The sequence below is a fragment of the Gouania willdenowi genome, chromosome 6, assembly GCF_900634775.1.
Source record: "Gouania willdenowi chromosome 6, fGouWil2.1, whole genome shotgun sequence".
NCBI classification, from domain to species: domain Eukaryota; kingdom Metazoa; phylum Chordata; class Actinopteri; order Blenniiformes; family Gobiesocidae; genus Gouania; species Gouania willdenowi.
In genome coordinates this window covers 27,505,751-27,521,139 of record NC_041049.1, presented here as the reverse complement: position 1 = coordinate 27,521,139, position 15,389 = coordinate 27,505,751, and the positions used below count along the sequence as shown (strand labels likewise).

Sequence of the window (15,389 nt, the reverse complement as noted above, 5' to 3'; positions counted from 1 at the left end):
TAAGTTGAAACACATTTTGGTAATTTCAAAAAACTACGTGGTAAAAAGGCATGGAAATTAAAAAAATAATGACGATGGTGTGTAGCACAGCTCAGCGAGTGGAGGATGTGGTCCGAGCTGAAGGAGTCACTCCAGCAACAGTGGCGGTGCTGGATGGTGAGCTGAGAGTGGGACTGACAGCGGAGGAGCTCCAACATCTGGCACAGAGCAAAGACACACTGAAAGTTTCCACCAGAGACCTGCCGTATGCCATCAGCCAGGTGAGACCACATGACCACAGGCAGAACTTACATGGGTTCACTTCATACTACAATATGATCAACGGAGGGAAGATGCCACTGAAGTTAACTTATATGATATGTTTAGTCAAGTTTAGTTGGAAGTAAGGTTTAAATATGATAAGATCACTCTGACCACTTTGACCATGTAGTAAAATATGTTGTCTTCTCACTATGGGATATACCCCTCCGTGTCATATCTCAGAAGCCCAATCTCATTACGCCAATCCTGACTGGCTGGTGAAATGTATTCATTCGCTACAGGTAGTCCCAGTAGAGAGGCAGAGAATTGGGCACCATTCAAAACCTCTTCTCACTCAGAGCTATCTTGCGTTGCAGCAGCTTAACCGTCCACAGGTGGACCCTTTTCTGGATTCCATCGCCGGACGCTGGTGTTGATGCTTTCGACCATACCAGGTTGATCAGTGTTCTCCCTGCTCTCCACGCTCTTTGTAACATTGCTTCGACGCCCTGCACGGCCGTCGAGGGCCTACCGCTGACACACCAGTTAGCGGCTCGGTTACGACATTGCCCTTACCACCCCAGGCGCTGGGTGTTGGTCCTTGATTAGCTTAGCAGCTAGCAGCTATGTGCCAGCGCTAGCTAAAAACTTCTTCCTGCTCGTACACCAGCACAGAGGAGAAGATGGAGGACAAGGCCCCGCACACCAGGGGGTCTGGAGGCTCAGAGGCTTGCTTCTGCAGGTGTGAGAACAAAAGCTGAGACGCACATCAGGTCTGCTCAGGGTGCCTCGAGCTGGAACACGCCCAGCAGGCCCTGAACATCCCCGGTTCCTGCCGCCACTGCGCCGTCTTTACGGTGAAGAGCCTCCGTAGGTGGCTGGCGTGCCAAATCAGCTTGTCAGCTTCACCCTCACAGCTCCAAGGCAGTTGCGGCAGAGATGAAGATGGAGATATATGTGGAGCCTGCGGTTGGACTCGTTTCCAGCTAGGGTTCCCAGTCTGACCTCACCTTTATTCCTCCACCCAGGGGGACACTTTGGACATGGACTGTGGAGACTACAATGACGTCACCTCTGAACTCTGAACTGACAAAAAAGAGGATGACATTTTCGCCACCCCGGTTCAGGCTACAAAGCCCGTTTGCCTCTGTCACCTCCATGGAGGGAGCTGAGGGAAGCATACACAGCTCCTCTCCCTGGCTCGGAACATGCTGGTGATGTGTGCAGATGCGTCGCTGCCCGATTGGCCATCCCCTAGTTTGCCGTCGTGACCGAGATCACCAGGTCCAGTTACAAGGGGAAGCGGTTCCTCGCAACCAGGGGTCCAGTAGAGCAGCTGCACCCTGTCTTCCCGGAGCTGCTGGATGAGGTGGCATGTTTCTGGAAGGATGGGTTGTTCAGAAGCAGGAGCTCGTGTCGGGCGCTTCGTCCCTCAACTGTGAGGCTATGGAGAGCCTGGGCTTGCGCCGCTTGCCGCTGGTGGAACCGCTGGTTGCAGCACACCTGCTCCCGCGACCATCTGTTGTGTCCCGCCGGAAACTGAGCCTCTGCCACGTCCGACCGATTACAGTCAGCCCTGACGGAGCGCTCCTACAAGGCTGCGGCGCTCTGGACGAGAGCACTCAACGTGTTGTTGCTCTTCACAGCATACCAGGTGGCTCCAGATCCAGCCAGGGGGAGGAGATGTCGGTGGTCACCGACCTGTGCCTCCGTACCCAACGCTGTATGGTCCAGGCCACTGGGAGAGCAATAGGGACCATGGTCTTCCAGGAGCGGGCCCGCTGGCTTGACCTGGCAAACCTTTTGGAGAACAACAGGAGCGACATCCTGGACATGCTCATCGTTCCAGAGGGAATCTTCGGCTCCGCGCCTCTACGCTGCGAGGCCAAAAAGAAGGATGACGAGGCTCTCCTCCTCTGCCTACCCAGGAAGTTCCCGATCCTGTTTCCACCTGCTCGCCGCAAAGCATTCGAGGCTCCTCAGGGCACACAGTTTAAGACCCCCAAACTGTCTGCACCCCGGCCTGCCCAACCGTCAGGTCGCGGTTTCTTTGGATGGCCTAAGAAGGCATTTGGCTGGCACCCCACCGGCTCCGCCCGTGCAACACAACCAGGCCAGAAAGAAGAAGAGAGCAACCTGATGTGCTCCTTTCATCTTCCCCGGTGACGCAGCTGGATGTTCCCTTTACTCCAGCTCCGTTTGTCCTGCTGCCAAGTGTGCACCTGAGGGCCCCCCTCGCAAATATAAAATCAACAAAAAGCAGAATTGCCATAAGCAGCGCGGCGGCGACGCCCGCTGTTCCCGCTGAAGGGACAGTGGGGTCTCCGCCCTCACGCTGTCCCTCAGGGAAAGCAGACAAGCTCGCAGATCTGAGCCTGTTACGCACGAGCCAAAGTGGACCTGTTCTTGGCCCCGAGTGGCACAGTCTGTCAGCTGTGGGACTCTCACAGTGTGTGATATCCACCATACAGAGTGGTCGGGCTTCCTCCACTATATCTCTGTACAACTGTAAGTGGAGGTTGTTTGAGGGCTGGTGTCACCAGACAGGACACCCCCTTTCAGTGTTCATGGGAGTGATTTTGTCATTTCTGCAGGAGCTGATTGACAAATGGAAGGCTGTCTCCATGGTGAAAGTGTATCTGGCAGCTATTGCTGCCTGTCACATGGGCTTTGGGATTAAAACTGCGAGTCAGCAACCGCTGATTGTTCGTTTTATGAAAGGAGCACGCAGACTCCTCCCGGTGTCCAGGCCACTGATGCCACCGTGGCTGTGGTCCTGAAGGGACTTAAACGTGCTCCTTTTGAACCGATGGAACGTGTAAACTTGAAGTTTGTGTCCCTGAAGGCAGTGTTGTTATTGGCTTTGGCATCAGCTCCTGGGCTCCACCCATAAAAGGAAGCCTGTTACTAAGCAATGTATGTCACACAGGGTGTTGGAAGCGATTGCTTTGATTTGTACGAGTCAGGGTCTGCAGCCGCCTGTTGGCTTGCGTGCACATTCGACTCAGGGTTTAGCCACATCCTGGTCCTTGTTCAGAGGAGTGTCTGTTCAGGACACTTGCGCTGCGGCGAGTTGGCCTTCGCCCCTCACTTTTGTCTGGTTTTACTGGCTGGACGGCTTCGTTCCGTGCGTGGCATGGGTGGTTCTCCTGTCCTGATCGGAAAAGTGCTTGCATAGCGGGCAGGTGTAACGTGTGATAAGCTTGTTTGCAACCCTATCCCATAGTGAGACATCGAAAACAAATGTTATGAAAGAGAACTATAGGTTATTTGCATAACCCCGGTTCTCTGAGTAATATGAGTGAGATGTCTCACCAGACAACCCTTCTTGCTGGGTGAGTGAGAAGAGGTTTGCTTATTTGAATGGCACTGTATTCTTCTATTCTCCGCCCCCTCTACTTGTAGTAGGATGGACTACCTGCAGCGGATTAATACTTTTCACCAGCTAATCAGGACTGCGTAATGAGATTGGGCTTCTGAGATATGAGTTGTATATCTCATAGTGACATCTCACTCATATTACTCAAAGTAGGGCTATGCAAATAACCTATACTTCAGTTAGTGTATGCTTGTGTGTGCGTGTCTCTTTGTGTGTGTTTCTCTGTTCTGTGTGTTTGTGTGTGTGTGTGTTTTCTCAGCGTCTCAGTGGAGGAACTACGGTGTCGGCCACCATGATTGCTGCTCACAAGGCCGGAATCAAAGTGTTTGTGACCGGGGGCATTGGAGGAGTTCACAGAGACGGAGAGAAGAGTAAGCGTCATCATCAACATCATCATCACCATCATCATCATCATCATCATCATCATCATCATCCTCATCATCATCATTACAATCATCATCTTCATCACCATCATCATCCTCATCATTACCACCATTGTCAACATCATCATCATCATCATCATTATGTGTGTGTGTCCAGGTCTGGATGTGAGTGCAGATCTGGTAGAGCTCAGTAGAACTCCAGTGGCTGTAGTTTCTGCTGGAGTCAAATCCATCTTGGACATCGGACGCACACTGGAGTACCTGGTAAGGAAATGCACCAAAGTTCACATCATTAGCACAACTATTCAATTATATTATATTGATTAAAATATATCTGGATATGAAAGAGGCTTAGAGCCATCTGGAAATTGTTTCTGAGAGAAAGATTTTTTATTCTGACATTAAAGTCAGAGTTTTGTTTTAAACTGGGATTCTTGGATTTAAACTGGGATTATTCTTTCAAACTGAGATCATTAAATTGCTTTTTAGATTATTGAATTTAAACTAGGATTATACAATTCAATCTGTGATTATTAAAGTTAAACTGGGATTTTTGTAGACAAAATGATTATTGTACATAACATGGGAGCATTGATAATAATCTGAGAACAATGTATAAAAACTGTGATTCTTAGATTTAAACTGGGAACTTTGAAACTGGATTTATTGAATATAAACTGGGATTATTGGATTTAAAATGGGTTTATTGAATTCAAACCTGGATTATTGGATTGTAACTGGTATTATATAATTTAACCTGGGATTATTAGATATAAACTGGGTTATTTGTAAATAAACTGGGGTTTGTAGCCTTCACTGTTCTTTCTCTGTGTTGTTTTGTTTTGAAGGAGACTCAAGGTGTTTGCGTCGCCACCTACGGCTCATCTAAAAGCTTTCCAGCCTTCTTCTCTCCTCATAGTGGCTTTCTCTCCCCGTGCAACGTCTGTGACCCACAGGAAGCAGCAAAACTCATCCGTACGTTCAGGATTACATTCTAACCCTGTTATTAGGTCAGGCCAGATTATTTAACATTCTCTGAGGGTCAAATTTTGTGAAGTAAAGCTAAAGTCTTTTTTGTTTTGTTTTTTAATCTTTGTTACTGCCTATTATCTTTTTAAAGTGGTGTTTTTTTGTGTCTTTAGACTCCAATTAAATTTATGTATAATGTCTTCCCTACAATATGAACAGGTTCACAATATAATTATTTTTTATACTTTCTTTTTCCATTGTATCCAGAATAATAATAATCTTCTCTCAACAAGAACTATTGATTGATTTGTCACATGACTGTTCCAGGGTTTGAGTTTGTTTATTTACTTCACATCTACTGTAGCTCTTTGTTTTTTAGACTGATGACAACTTGTTTGTAGTTTTATTTCAGAAGTTTCACTTTTACAGTTACAGCTGGAAACCTTTGTTAATTGAATATCCTAGTTATATTACAGCAAACCAAATTAAACTATATCAACTAAGTGAATTAATAAAAATAACCTGTGTAAAGGCTTTTTCAAACTAAAAAATTATCTTGTGAACTCTGTGACCTGTTGACCTGCCACAACTCAAAGAATCAGAATCGAGAATCATTATTTCTGGCAGAAATGCTTTTAAACACTTGCTGTACATTCAGCTGACAAAAAAATCTCGTATATCAAATATGGAGAATAATTGTGAATTTATCAGTAGCAGTTTTAATATTTTAGTTAATTTTTTGCAGGCACCTTTTTTGTCCGTCAAATGTATTTAAAATAAACTAAAATTAAGAGAGAATATTTTTTTAAATTGAAAAAAAAATGTTTATGGTCTTGGTCTTGGTCTCGGTCTCGCTTGTCTCGGTCTTGGTCTTGACTCGGTCTCGGCTCCCGAAAGTCTTGGTCTTGTCTTGGTCTCGGTGCATTCTGGTCTCGGGCAGTCTTGGTCTCGGATAGTGTGGTCTTGAACACAACACTAATGGAGCTAGAGTTACTAACTCAACAGCGCTGATAAGAACCCTATCTCTATCAGTGTGTCACAGATATATAAATCCTGAATTTGTCCAAACTTGACTTTCATGTCCGTGCTTTGATCAACCTTGGTCTGTGTGTGTCCCAGTCAGTAGTTTGTCTGTGGGTGTGCAGAGAGGACTCCTGCTGGCCGTCCCAATCCCTGAACAACACGCAGCAGCAGGTCACCAGATCGAAGGCGCTATTCAGACAGCACTGACCGAGGCCAGGTACACACATTATTTAAGATCTATCCATTTAAATGGCTGAAGTCACTCACACACACACAGATACTGTTAATATGAGAAAACTGTCACTTTTTCTGTATAGCGATGCTACATTAAACGTAGATGTTTTAATCAGCGTTTCTCAAATGGTGGTACGTGTACCCCAGGGGTACGCAATGGCACTACAGGGGGTACTTACATGATTGAGGGTGGGTAAGTAAACAAATAAAGTTTCAGTCTCGGTCCCCACACCAGGTGTACGATGACTGGAAATAATAAAAACTATAGAAATACATCTATTCAGGAGCCACTAAATCAGTGTTTTTCAACCTTGGGGTCAGGACCCCATTGTAGTGTTTCCTGGAGTTTAGATGGGGTTGCCTGAAATTTCTGATAAATGTAAAAAGATTTTTGAAATTTTGTATTCTTTTTTCTAATTAAAACCCACACACAATCTTAAAACAAACTGTATTTCTATACCTTCACTTTGTGAAATATGAATCTAGTTCAAATAAAATGCAGTAAAAAAAAATACATATATACCTGAGCTCAAACATGATCAAAAACTAGAAAAAAATGTCTTTGGGGTTGTCAGAAATTTTTGATATCTAAATGGTCACGATCCAAAAAAGGTTTAGAACCACTGCATTAAATACTGTTTCTTACCACTTATTTTCAAAATGAGATTCTTTAAAAGATCACTCGCTCGTTCCATCATTATGCTCTATAGTTGTTTTTAAATAGTTTTTAAGCCAAATGTTGTAGACGGACAAAGGCGGAACTTGAGCCTAAAACGTTTGAGAACATCTGGTATAAATAATAGGATTCATTGGTTGTGCTCGCTTACTAGTTTTGAGGATCCTAAGGTTAAAAGTTGATGGCAGAGACATGTACTCTGCTCTCTGCAGATCTGGGGGCATCTCAGGAAAAGATGTGACGCCATTTATCCTGCAGAGGGTGAACGAGCTGAGTGGAGGACAGTCTCTTCAAGCCAGTATCCTCCTCACATGTTAGAATAGGATGAAGATCTGGTACTGAACCCAACAAACACTCCTTAACTGCTGCACAGACATTGCTCTGATTCTTAACAATGCTAAGGTAGGCAGTCAGATTGCATGTGCTCTTTCAGAGGAGGTGAGGAGGAGAGCGCTGAGGCACTCAGACCCTGGACCACCATCGACCAGCACCAAATCAGATGTGGTGAGTATGAGGAGCAGTACTCATGGCTGAGATGTTTTATCAACAACTCTCTTTCTTTAGGTTGTGGTCGGTGGAATCAACGTTGACTTTATTGCTAAAGGGAAAGCCAAACCTCTCCAGGTTCGTTTCACTCCCACCAACATGCTTACAGTGTTTACCGATACACACACACACGTCTGACTGCAGTGCTGAGCGTTGCTGAGTGCTGTTCATCAGCCTCATTATGACTCACTGAAGCCTGAAATAACAAATACAACAACAACCTTCTGACATTGTCATCACCACTGTTGGCGTAACGTATTACAATAAAATACTGGTAAAGAAACAACTTTACTAGACTATAGGAACGTGCTGTCCTGCATTACCCGCATTTTCCGGCGTATTTGACAGTTTAATAATAGTGGCTGCCCAGTGGCTGGATGAATAAACTGGCACAGCGACTGGACATCACTGTGAACCAAATGTTGAAAAACAACCTTCAGAAATTGTGGGCAAAATAGATACACTGAGGCACGTGCGCACTACAGCTTTTCAAACACAGGGCGGTTGCAACGTGTTTCCAGGTGTCCGAGCTGACAGAGAGAGAGAACACAGCAGCAGCCTGGTTACTGTAAAAATCAACATAAAAATCTGCAGAATGACTGATATAATGAGGTAGGGCAGGGAGGAGGTGACTTCATGTGTAGATGGAAACTCATCAGTTGAAACTCAACAGATTTCAGTGTATCTCCGTTAATCCAACCCGTTAACATGCACGTTTTGAATTACTGAGTCGTTTGATGGACACCCTCATCAGCCAATAGAACGCTACCTAATAAAAGAGCCACTCTATTGGTTTAGGAAAGTGCCAATTATCATTAGCATTAGCATATTGTGTTTACATGTATACAGTAAATAGGTGGTTCATTCACACTGTTATTAAACCGAACAAGAGCAGCACAACCTGAACGCGTTGTTTTGAGTCTTTCCACTCACACTGTTCAGTCTTTTTGTATTGTAATACTGTATGCAAGGCCTCCACTTACCACATATTTATATTTATGAATATTTACTTGGTACTTACTGTATTTTTAATTTTTTATTTGTATCTGTTTGCTGCTGTAACAAGATAATTTCCCTGTTGTGGCATCAATAAAGTATAATAATCAATCAATAATCAATCAATCCATGAACACTATGTAGACAGACTAAGTGATCTCATGACTATGATGTTCATGTGTCTAAATGGCAAATGAAGAGAAGGCAAAGTAAAAATAATAAGTAATGAAGTTACTATTAAAAGGTAGTAACTAGTAAAATAATCTCACTACAATTTACAGAAGTAACGAGTAACTAGTAATGAATTACCCAACACTGGTCATCACGTACATCATAAAGATTCATTAATTAATTACTGAGAAATACCAGTACAAACCAATACAAACAAATACAAACTAACCAAATACAAACCAGTGTAACCAATAAAACCAAGTGCAAACCAGTATAACCAGTACAAACCAGAATAAACCAGCATTACCAGCATAGCCAGTATATTTGAGTACAAACAAGCAAAACCAGTACAAATCAGTATAAACATGTATGATGAGTCAGTGTAACCATTATAAAGACCAGGATGATTGACTGAAGGATGGACAATCCTTTGTGTCCCCCATCTTCACTGGTGTTATGCTCAAACTGGTGTCCATGTTACCTGATGACTGATGAAGTGAATGATGTGTTTTTACAGTTTGGACAGACCAACCCTGGGAGTGTGTTTCAGTCATTTGGAGGAGTGGGTAGGAACATTGCAGGTGAGTGTGTGTGTGTGTGTGTGTGTGTGTGTGTATGTGTGTGTGTGTGTGTGTGTGTGTTGGTCACATGATGATGTGTGTTTCTGCTCTCCTCTCTCAGACTCTCTGACCAAACTAGGACACACACCTCTGTTCATCTCTGCCATGGGAGCAGACTCACACAGCCAATCAGTGCTTAACTACTGCAGCCATATGGTAAGATTTATTTATTTATTTATCTATTTATCAACAACACTGTGTGTGTGTGTGTGTGTGTGTATGTGTGTGTGTGTGTGTGTGTGTGTGTGTGTGAGAGAGAGAGAGAATAGCATATATTTATATATTATTTTATAGCTTTTGTATTTAAATAATGAGTGGACTTAATGCCAAACTTACATTTTTTTCAGCTTTCCATAAAGTTACAGTTTGCATGTGTTACAGCTGTGTAATTTTCATTAAGTAATATTAGTGTGTGCGTGTCTGTTTGTGTGTGTGTGCATGAAGGACACTCGAGGCGTGGCGAGGTTGGACGGCCGCAGCACTGCCACCTACTGTGCAGTGATCAGTGAGAGTGGGGAGCTGAGTCTGGGACTGGGAGACATGGACGTGCACCAGTGCATCAGCCCACAGTGGGTGAGTCCTGTGGCAGCTCTCAGCTCGTCCTTCAGCATCCTCAGCGTCTCGCTCTGCTTCGGTGTCCCAGGTGTCCCAGTTTGAGGAGGACCTGTCCTCGGCCACTCTGCTGTGTGTGGATGGGAACATTCCCAGTTCCACCATCAACTACATCTGCAGCCTGGCTGCTCAGCACAAGCTGAACGGTGAGAACGTTTGAGAAGGAACAGGTCAACAGTCGTCTGTCCTTCCTAACATGGTCCATTGACATTGACAGCCTTTTAAAACTCCTGCAAAACAAAGACACTTTCTGACTTATTTGGCTCCAAATTTAAGATGTTTTAGTCACATTGACAAAGACCTGTTGAGTGGACAGAATCTAAAACTTTGGGATTTAGTGTCTTTAACTTGTAAAATGAGCTGAAGACATTAAGATCATCACTCCGTTTCCAAGGTAGAAATGCCGAGTTAGCAGCTAAAGCTAAAAATTCAGATTTTTCCTGGCTTTTCAACAATGACCAATCAGCTAAACAGTGCTGTGTCACTTATCAGCCTGTCCATCTTATGCACTTCCTTCAAATTTGTTCTCACGGCCTCCTCCAGGATGTTTGACCAAAAGGGTTGAGGGGCCGCAACATAAAAGACAGTAAAAAAAAAAACTTAGGTTTTCAAAAATATTTATTAACAAAAAGTTCTTAAAAGTAGCAACAGAATGAAGTTAAAGGGACTGGAGATCCTGGCCAAATTAAACAAAAGTAGGGAGGAGACTGGGCCAACCCTATACAGGGCCATCGACCCAGCGTCCACCCTCTAAAGTCCAAAAAGTTACAAAAAACTAAACTTACACAAACACGAAAACAGGACTATCAAGATTCAAGATTTTTATTTGTCACATGCTCATACAGATGTGCAGTGAAATGTAAAAGACTGTAACAAATAAAATAAATACAAAAATATAACAATGCAAAAATAAAAAGAGTTATATGAATGCACAAACATAAAACACAGAATAGAATACTGTAAACAGCACAGTGTCAAAGTGTAAAATGTGCAAAGTTCAGAGTGACCAGGGTCCAGTTAAATAGCAATGTAAAATAGTTTAAAAACAATTATTGATTGTACATAATATAAAAAATATAGAAAAATGTAAACAGTGTCCAGAGGTGTCAAAGTGCAATGTGCAGATTTATGTTTTTTTTTTTAACTGAGGAGATTGGAGTTAACAATCCTGAGTCTTTCTGTGTTTGCCTTGATGTGTCGGAGGCGCCTGCCAGAGGGTTGAAATGTAAACAGTCCATTACCCAGGTGGTGGGGATCACTCATGATCCTCTTTGCCCATCTGTGCTCCTACTTGTGAAGATGTCCTGGGGGGTGGGGAGTGTTGTACCCATGGTGCGCTCTGCTGACTTGAGCACCCTCTGCAGGGCTCTCCGGTCACGTACAGTGCTGTTCCCGTACCACTAGGTGATGTTTCCAGTCAGCACACTCTCCACCGCTCCGGAATAAAAACTCTTCTGGACCTCACAGAGACTTTGAATTTCCTCAGCTGAGGTGATAGAGGCGCTGCCTCGCCCTTTTCACCTGACTGTCTAAGAGGGTTGTCCATGTTAAATCCTCCAAGATGTGCACCCCAGGTACTTGAAGCTGCACACCGTGTACACCGGCGTCCCGTCAATCCTCAGTGGGGTGTAATCCCTCTGCTGTCGTCTAGTGACGTTCAGGAGCAGGTTGTTGTCCTGGCACCACTGTGACAGGTTTGCAACCTCCCCTGTATAGGCCTACTCAACATTGTTGCTGATGCGACCAACAACTGCAAATTTTATGACGATGTTGGAGCTGCATGTGGCCACACAGTATATATATATATGTAGTGTATACAGGGTGAAGAGCAGGCGCTTGATAACACAGCCCTGTGGTGCTCCAATGTCGAGGGTGCAGGGGCTTGAGGTGTCTTCCCAATCTAACCACCTGGGATCTGTTCGTTAGGAAGTCCAGGATCCAAGCACACAAGGAGGTGTTAAGTCCGAGGTTGATCAGCTTGGAATAGAGGTTGGTGGGGACTATGGTGTTGAAAGCTGAACTAAAATCAATGAACACCAGTCTCATATAGTCCCCCTTCCTTCTGTCCAGATGGGTGAGGGTGGTATGTAGTACCTTGGAGACAGCATCATCTGTGGATCTATTCCATCTGTATGTGAACTATGGAACCAGAGGAGCAGATTTTCATCTTGATCAGTCTCTCAAAGCACATCAGCACCTCTGAGGTGAGTGCTACTGGGCGATAGTCAATGAGGCAAGCTGGAGAGCCATTCTTCAGTACTGGGACAATAATGGCTTTTTCAGGCATGTGGGGACCACAGACTGACTCAGGGAGATGTTGAAGATGGTGCTAAACACTGGAGCAAACAGGTTGGCACAGGACTTCAGCACTCTGCCAGAAATACCATGTGGCCCAGCAGCCTTCCTGGTGTTTACCTTTTTCAGAGTCCTCCTCACGTCATGTTCTGATACAGTGAGCGGGTGCGAATGTGCCACTCCGGCCCCAGAGATCCTGTTCGCTGCATCAGTTGGCATGCTAACGCTAGCCAACTAGCGTTAGCATGTTTTGAGCATTAGCCTCAAAATGTGCATAAATCTCCAGCCCAAACTAAAATAACAAACTCACAGAATGTTGAATGGGGAGCTGAAGAAACTCTCCCCACATCTGCTGCTGGTCAAAAATTGTGCCTCTCTCCTTCTGGTCCTGTCAGCCCTTTATACAGCTCCTCCTCCCTCTCCACCTGATTGCTGATGTGCCGCACCGGCCGTAACATTTGTAAATTAATTAAAATAATAGTTTAATAAAAATAATCATGGACCTGGCTAGTGAATGGTGTACCTCGTAAATTTACCTTTTCAAAGTGAGAACTCATGCCGTCTTTTTCAAACTCGGAAATCTTGCTTGTCCCATCAATAATAATAATACGTCTTTATTTATAAGCACTTTTCAAGAGTCAAAAACACTTTACAGTTGTTAAAAGAACTACAAAAGTCAAAACAAAACAAAAAACTGCCAACAATAAAGGTAAATAGAGAAAATACAGGAGGTCTGTTGCTTTAATACTGCTTCTCCCATCGGTTTTACATAAGTGCTCAGATATGTGCATCATTCGCAGGTAGAGTCCAAATTCCACCCGCTTGAGACCCAGGTAGTCGGTGTTTTAGGGCACCACGGGTCACCTGTGTGGAAGCAAGGGGACTGCTTTGCCTTGCTTCCACATTGCTGCTGAGCTGCTTCCATCGGTTTTTAAAAGTGCTTGGATCGAGCCGAAAGTGACATCAGCGGAAAACCCTGGTCACCACCTCGAGTCGGATTGTGTGTAATATTAATAATATAAACACTATTAAAACACTAATGATCTCTGGAATAAAATTACAAACGTTGGAAATATCAACAGAATGAACGAGCTTGTTGACGTTTTTATCCCTCTCAACCTACGACCCCCAGGTTGCGCATGCGCAGTTCCAGAGTGTGAAAATGCTTATTGGCAGTTCCTATAAAACAGTGGTGCCAAACTCAAGGCCCACGGGCCAGATGCGGCCTGCAAAACTACCCGTTTTTGCCCACAGGACGATTTATCTCTCCTGGAAACCACAGGGAAAAACACTATTTATCACTTTAAACTGAATGAACAATAAATTATAAGAATACAGTCATTTACACTGCAAAGTGTAAAAATCACGGCACAAAAATGTTAAAATTCCTATTTTTTTATCTATAAAAATTATTTACCCATAAAATCCCACAGAATCCCAATTGATAGCATTACATTTATTTATTTATTAACTTTTTTATACTTTTTCTCATTTATCAATTTTTTTTTACATGTCCTTAAATCACAGATTTTCTTTTGCTGCAGAATGATAGTTATTTACAGTTTATATGAATTAGTATAGTGCCCGTCAGAAGTATGCATTCATGTGGGAGCATAAGCATTCAAGGATGGTCTGTGTGTGTGTGTGTGTGTGTGTGTGTGTGTGTGTGTGTTTGTGTGTGGAGCAAATATCTCCCCGGCGCAGTGCCTGTTCCACCTGAAACTTTGTCAACAGCTTCCAAATACTCCGAGTTTGTGCATCTGTAATTTTGGAGTAATTTGGTCATTTCCACATGTTTATTTTAATTTCATTTCGGATTATGTGCATGACGCGCGCACCTGTGAGACAGATCACGCACGGGGGAGATGGAGGCCCACACACACACACACGCACACACACACACAGACCATCCTTGAATTATAGTATAGATATGTACTGTATTCTTAACTTAAAGAATAAAGGAAATATAATAAAAAATAAACAGCAAAAAATTATCAACTTAAAGTTTTTCATTTTAATTTATCATTTTCATTATTTTTATTTTATTTAATTTTTGTTCAGTTTTCTTGTCATTTCTTCTATTTTTGAAATCTTTTCTAATGTGTGATTCTCTCTCTCTCTGTGTGTGTGTGTGTGCATACGTGCCATAGTTTGGTTTGAGCCCACAGACTCAGACAAAGCGTGTAAACCTTTCCTCTCCGATGCCTGGAAGTCTCTCTCCTATTGCTCTCCTAACCTGTCTGAGCTGTGCAGCATCAACAGAGCTCTGGGCCTGAGCACACCTGAAGGTTCACCACACACACACACACACGCACACACACACACACACACACACACACACACACACACACACACACACACACACACACACACACACACACACACACACACACACACACACACACACACACACAAAGAGTTTATTACAGTGAGGGATATGAGTGTCTAATATAAGGATTACATTATCAACATTCATGTCAGAATAAGGACCAGTGTGTCATGTCAGTGTAATGTCTGTTCTTATATGTTTGAATATATATATATATATTTTTTTTTTTGCATGTATTTGTTGTCATTTGTTTGTTGTGTATATAATTGTAATTGATAATTAATTACAAGTATGGCGTAATTAAAAATTGGGAATTGGAAAATCTAATCTAATTTAATTCAACGCAAACCTGGGGAATCATGTTACAGTTCTATGGCTTACACACATGTAGTTAATACTCATTAAAATATGTTTCATATCAAGTTTCCTCTCAGTTCTCTTGAGGACCACTTTACCATTTAAAAACAAATTTAAATCAAGGGTTATACTGATACTAAAGAGGATAAGATGCCCACACCAAAAATAATACTACCAATATTTTATTGTTATTATCATAAGGAAGCCTAACAAGGTAATCAAGAGATACATACATTTTATTTTTAGTGTACACTTCACTCACTGAATCCATCCTCACATACAATATATCTTCCTGGTTGAACTTTCTCACCCTCAAACACTAAACAAAACTCAACAGAATAGTAAACCAGGCCAGTGAAATCACCCAAACCCCTCAGAGCCTACTCTGTGATCTGTACAGGCGATCAGTGCTGAGGAAAACAACCCTCATCACTGAAGACGTCACTCACCCTCTGCATCACTACTTCTCTCTGCTGCCATAAGGCAGAAGATACAGAACCCCACTGGCCCATAAAAACATCTACCAAAAATCACTCATTCCATCTGCAGTTGCTGTACT

The 15,389-nt window shown here is 43.3% G+C and overlaps 1 protein-coding gene across 1 annotated transcript in view; it reads left to right on the top strand.

Annotated features, from left to right (window-relative positions):
- Window positions 1-15,389, top strand: part of LOC114465996 (pseudouridine-metabolizing bifunctional protein C1861.05) — a 28,925-nt gene that overhangs the window by 10,470 nt on the left and 3,066 nt on the right. Inside the window, exons 4-16 of the mRNA XM_028451412.1 lie at window positions 86-260; window positions 3,879-3,990; window positions 4,160-4,266; window positions 4,851-4,977; window positions 6,091-6,211; window positions 7,117-7,202; window positions 7,278-7,408; window positions 7,469-7,528; window positions 9,135-9,198; window positions 9,299-9,393; window positions 9,682-9,810; window positions 9,881-9,995; window positions 14,295-14,432. Of these exons, the coding sequence (XP_028307213.1) occupies window positions 86-260; window positions 3,879-3,990; window positions 4,160-4,266; window positions 4,851-4,977; window positions 6,091-6,211; window positions 7,117-7,202; window positions 7,278-7,408; window positions 7,469-7,528; window positions 9,135-9,198; window positions 9,299-9,393; window positions 9,682-9,810; window positions 9,881-9,995; window positions 14,295-14,432 (1,460 nt within the window). The remainder of the gene's footprint in view (window positions 1-85; window positions 261-3,878; window positions 3,991-4,159; window positions 4,267-4,850; window positions 4,978-6,090; window positions 6,212-7,116; window positions 7,203-7,277; window positions 7,409-7,468; window positions 7,529-9,134; window positions 9,199-9,298; window positions 9,394-9,681; window positions 9,811-9,880; window positions 9,996-14,294; window positions 14,433-15,389) is intronic.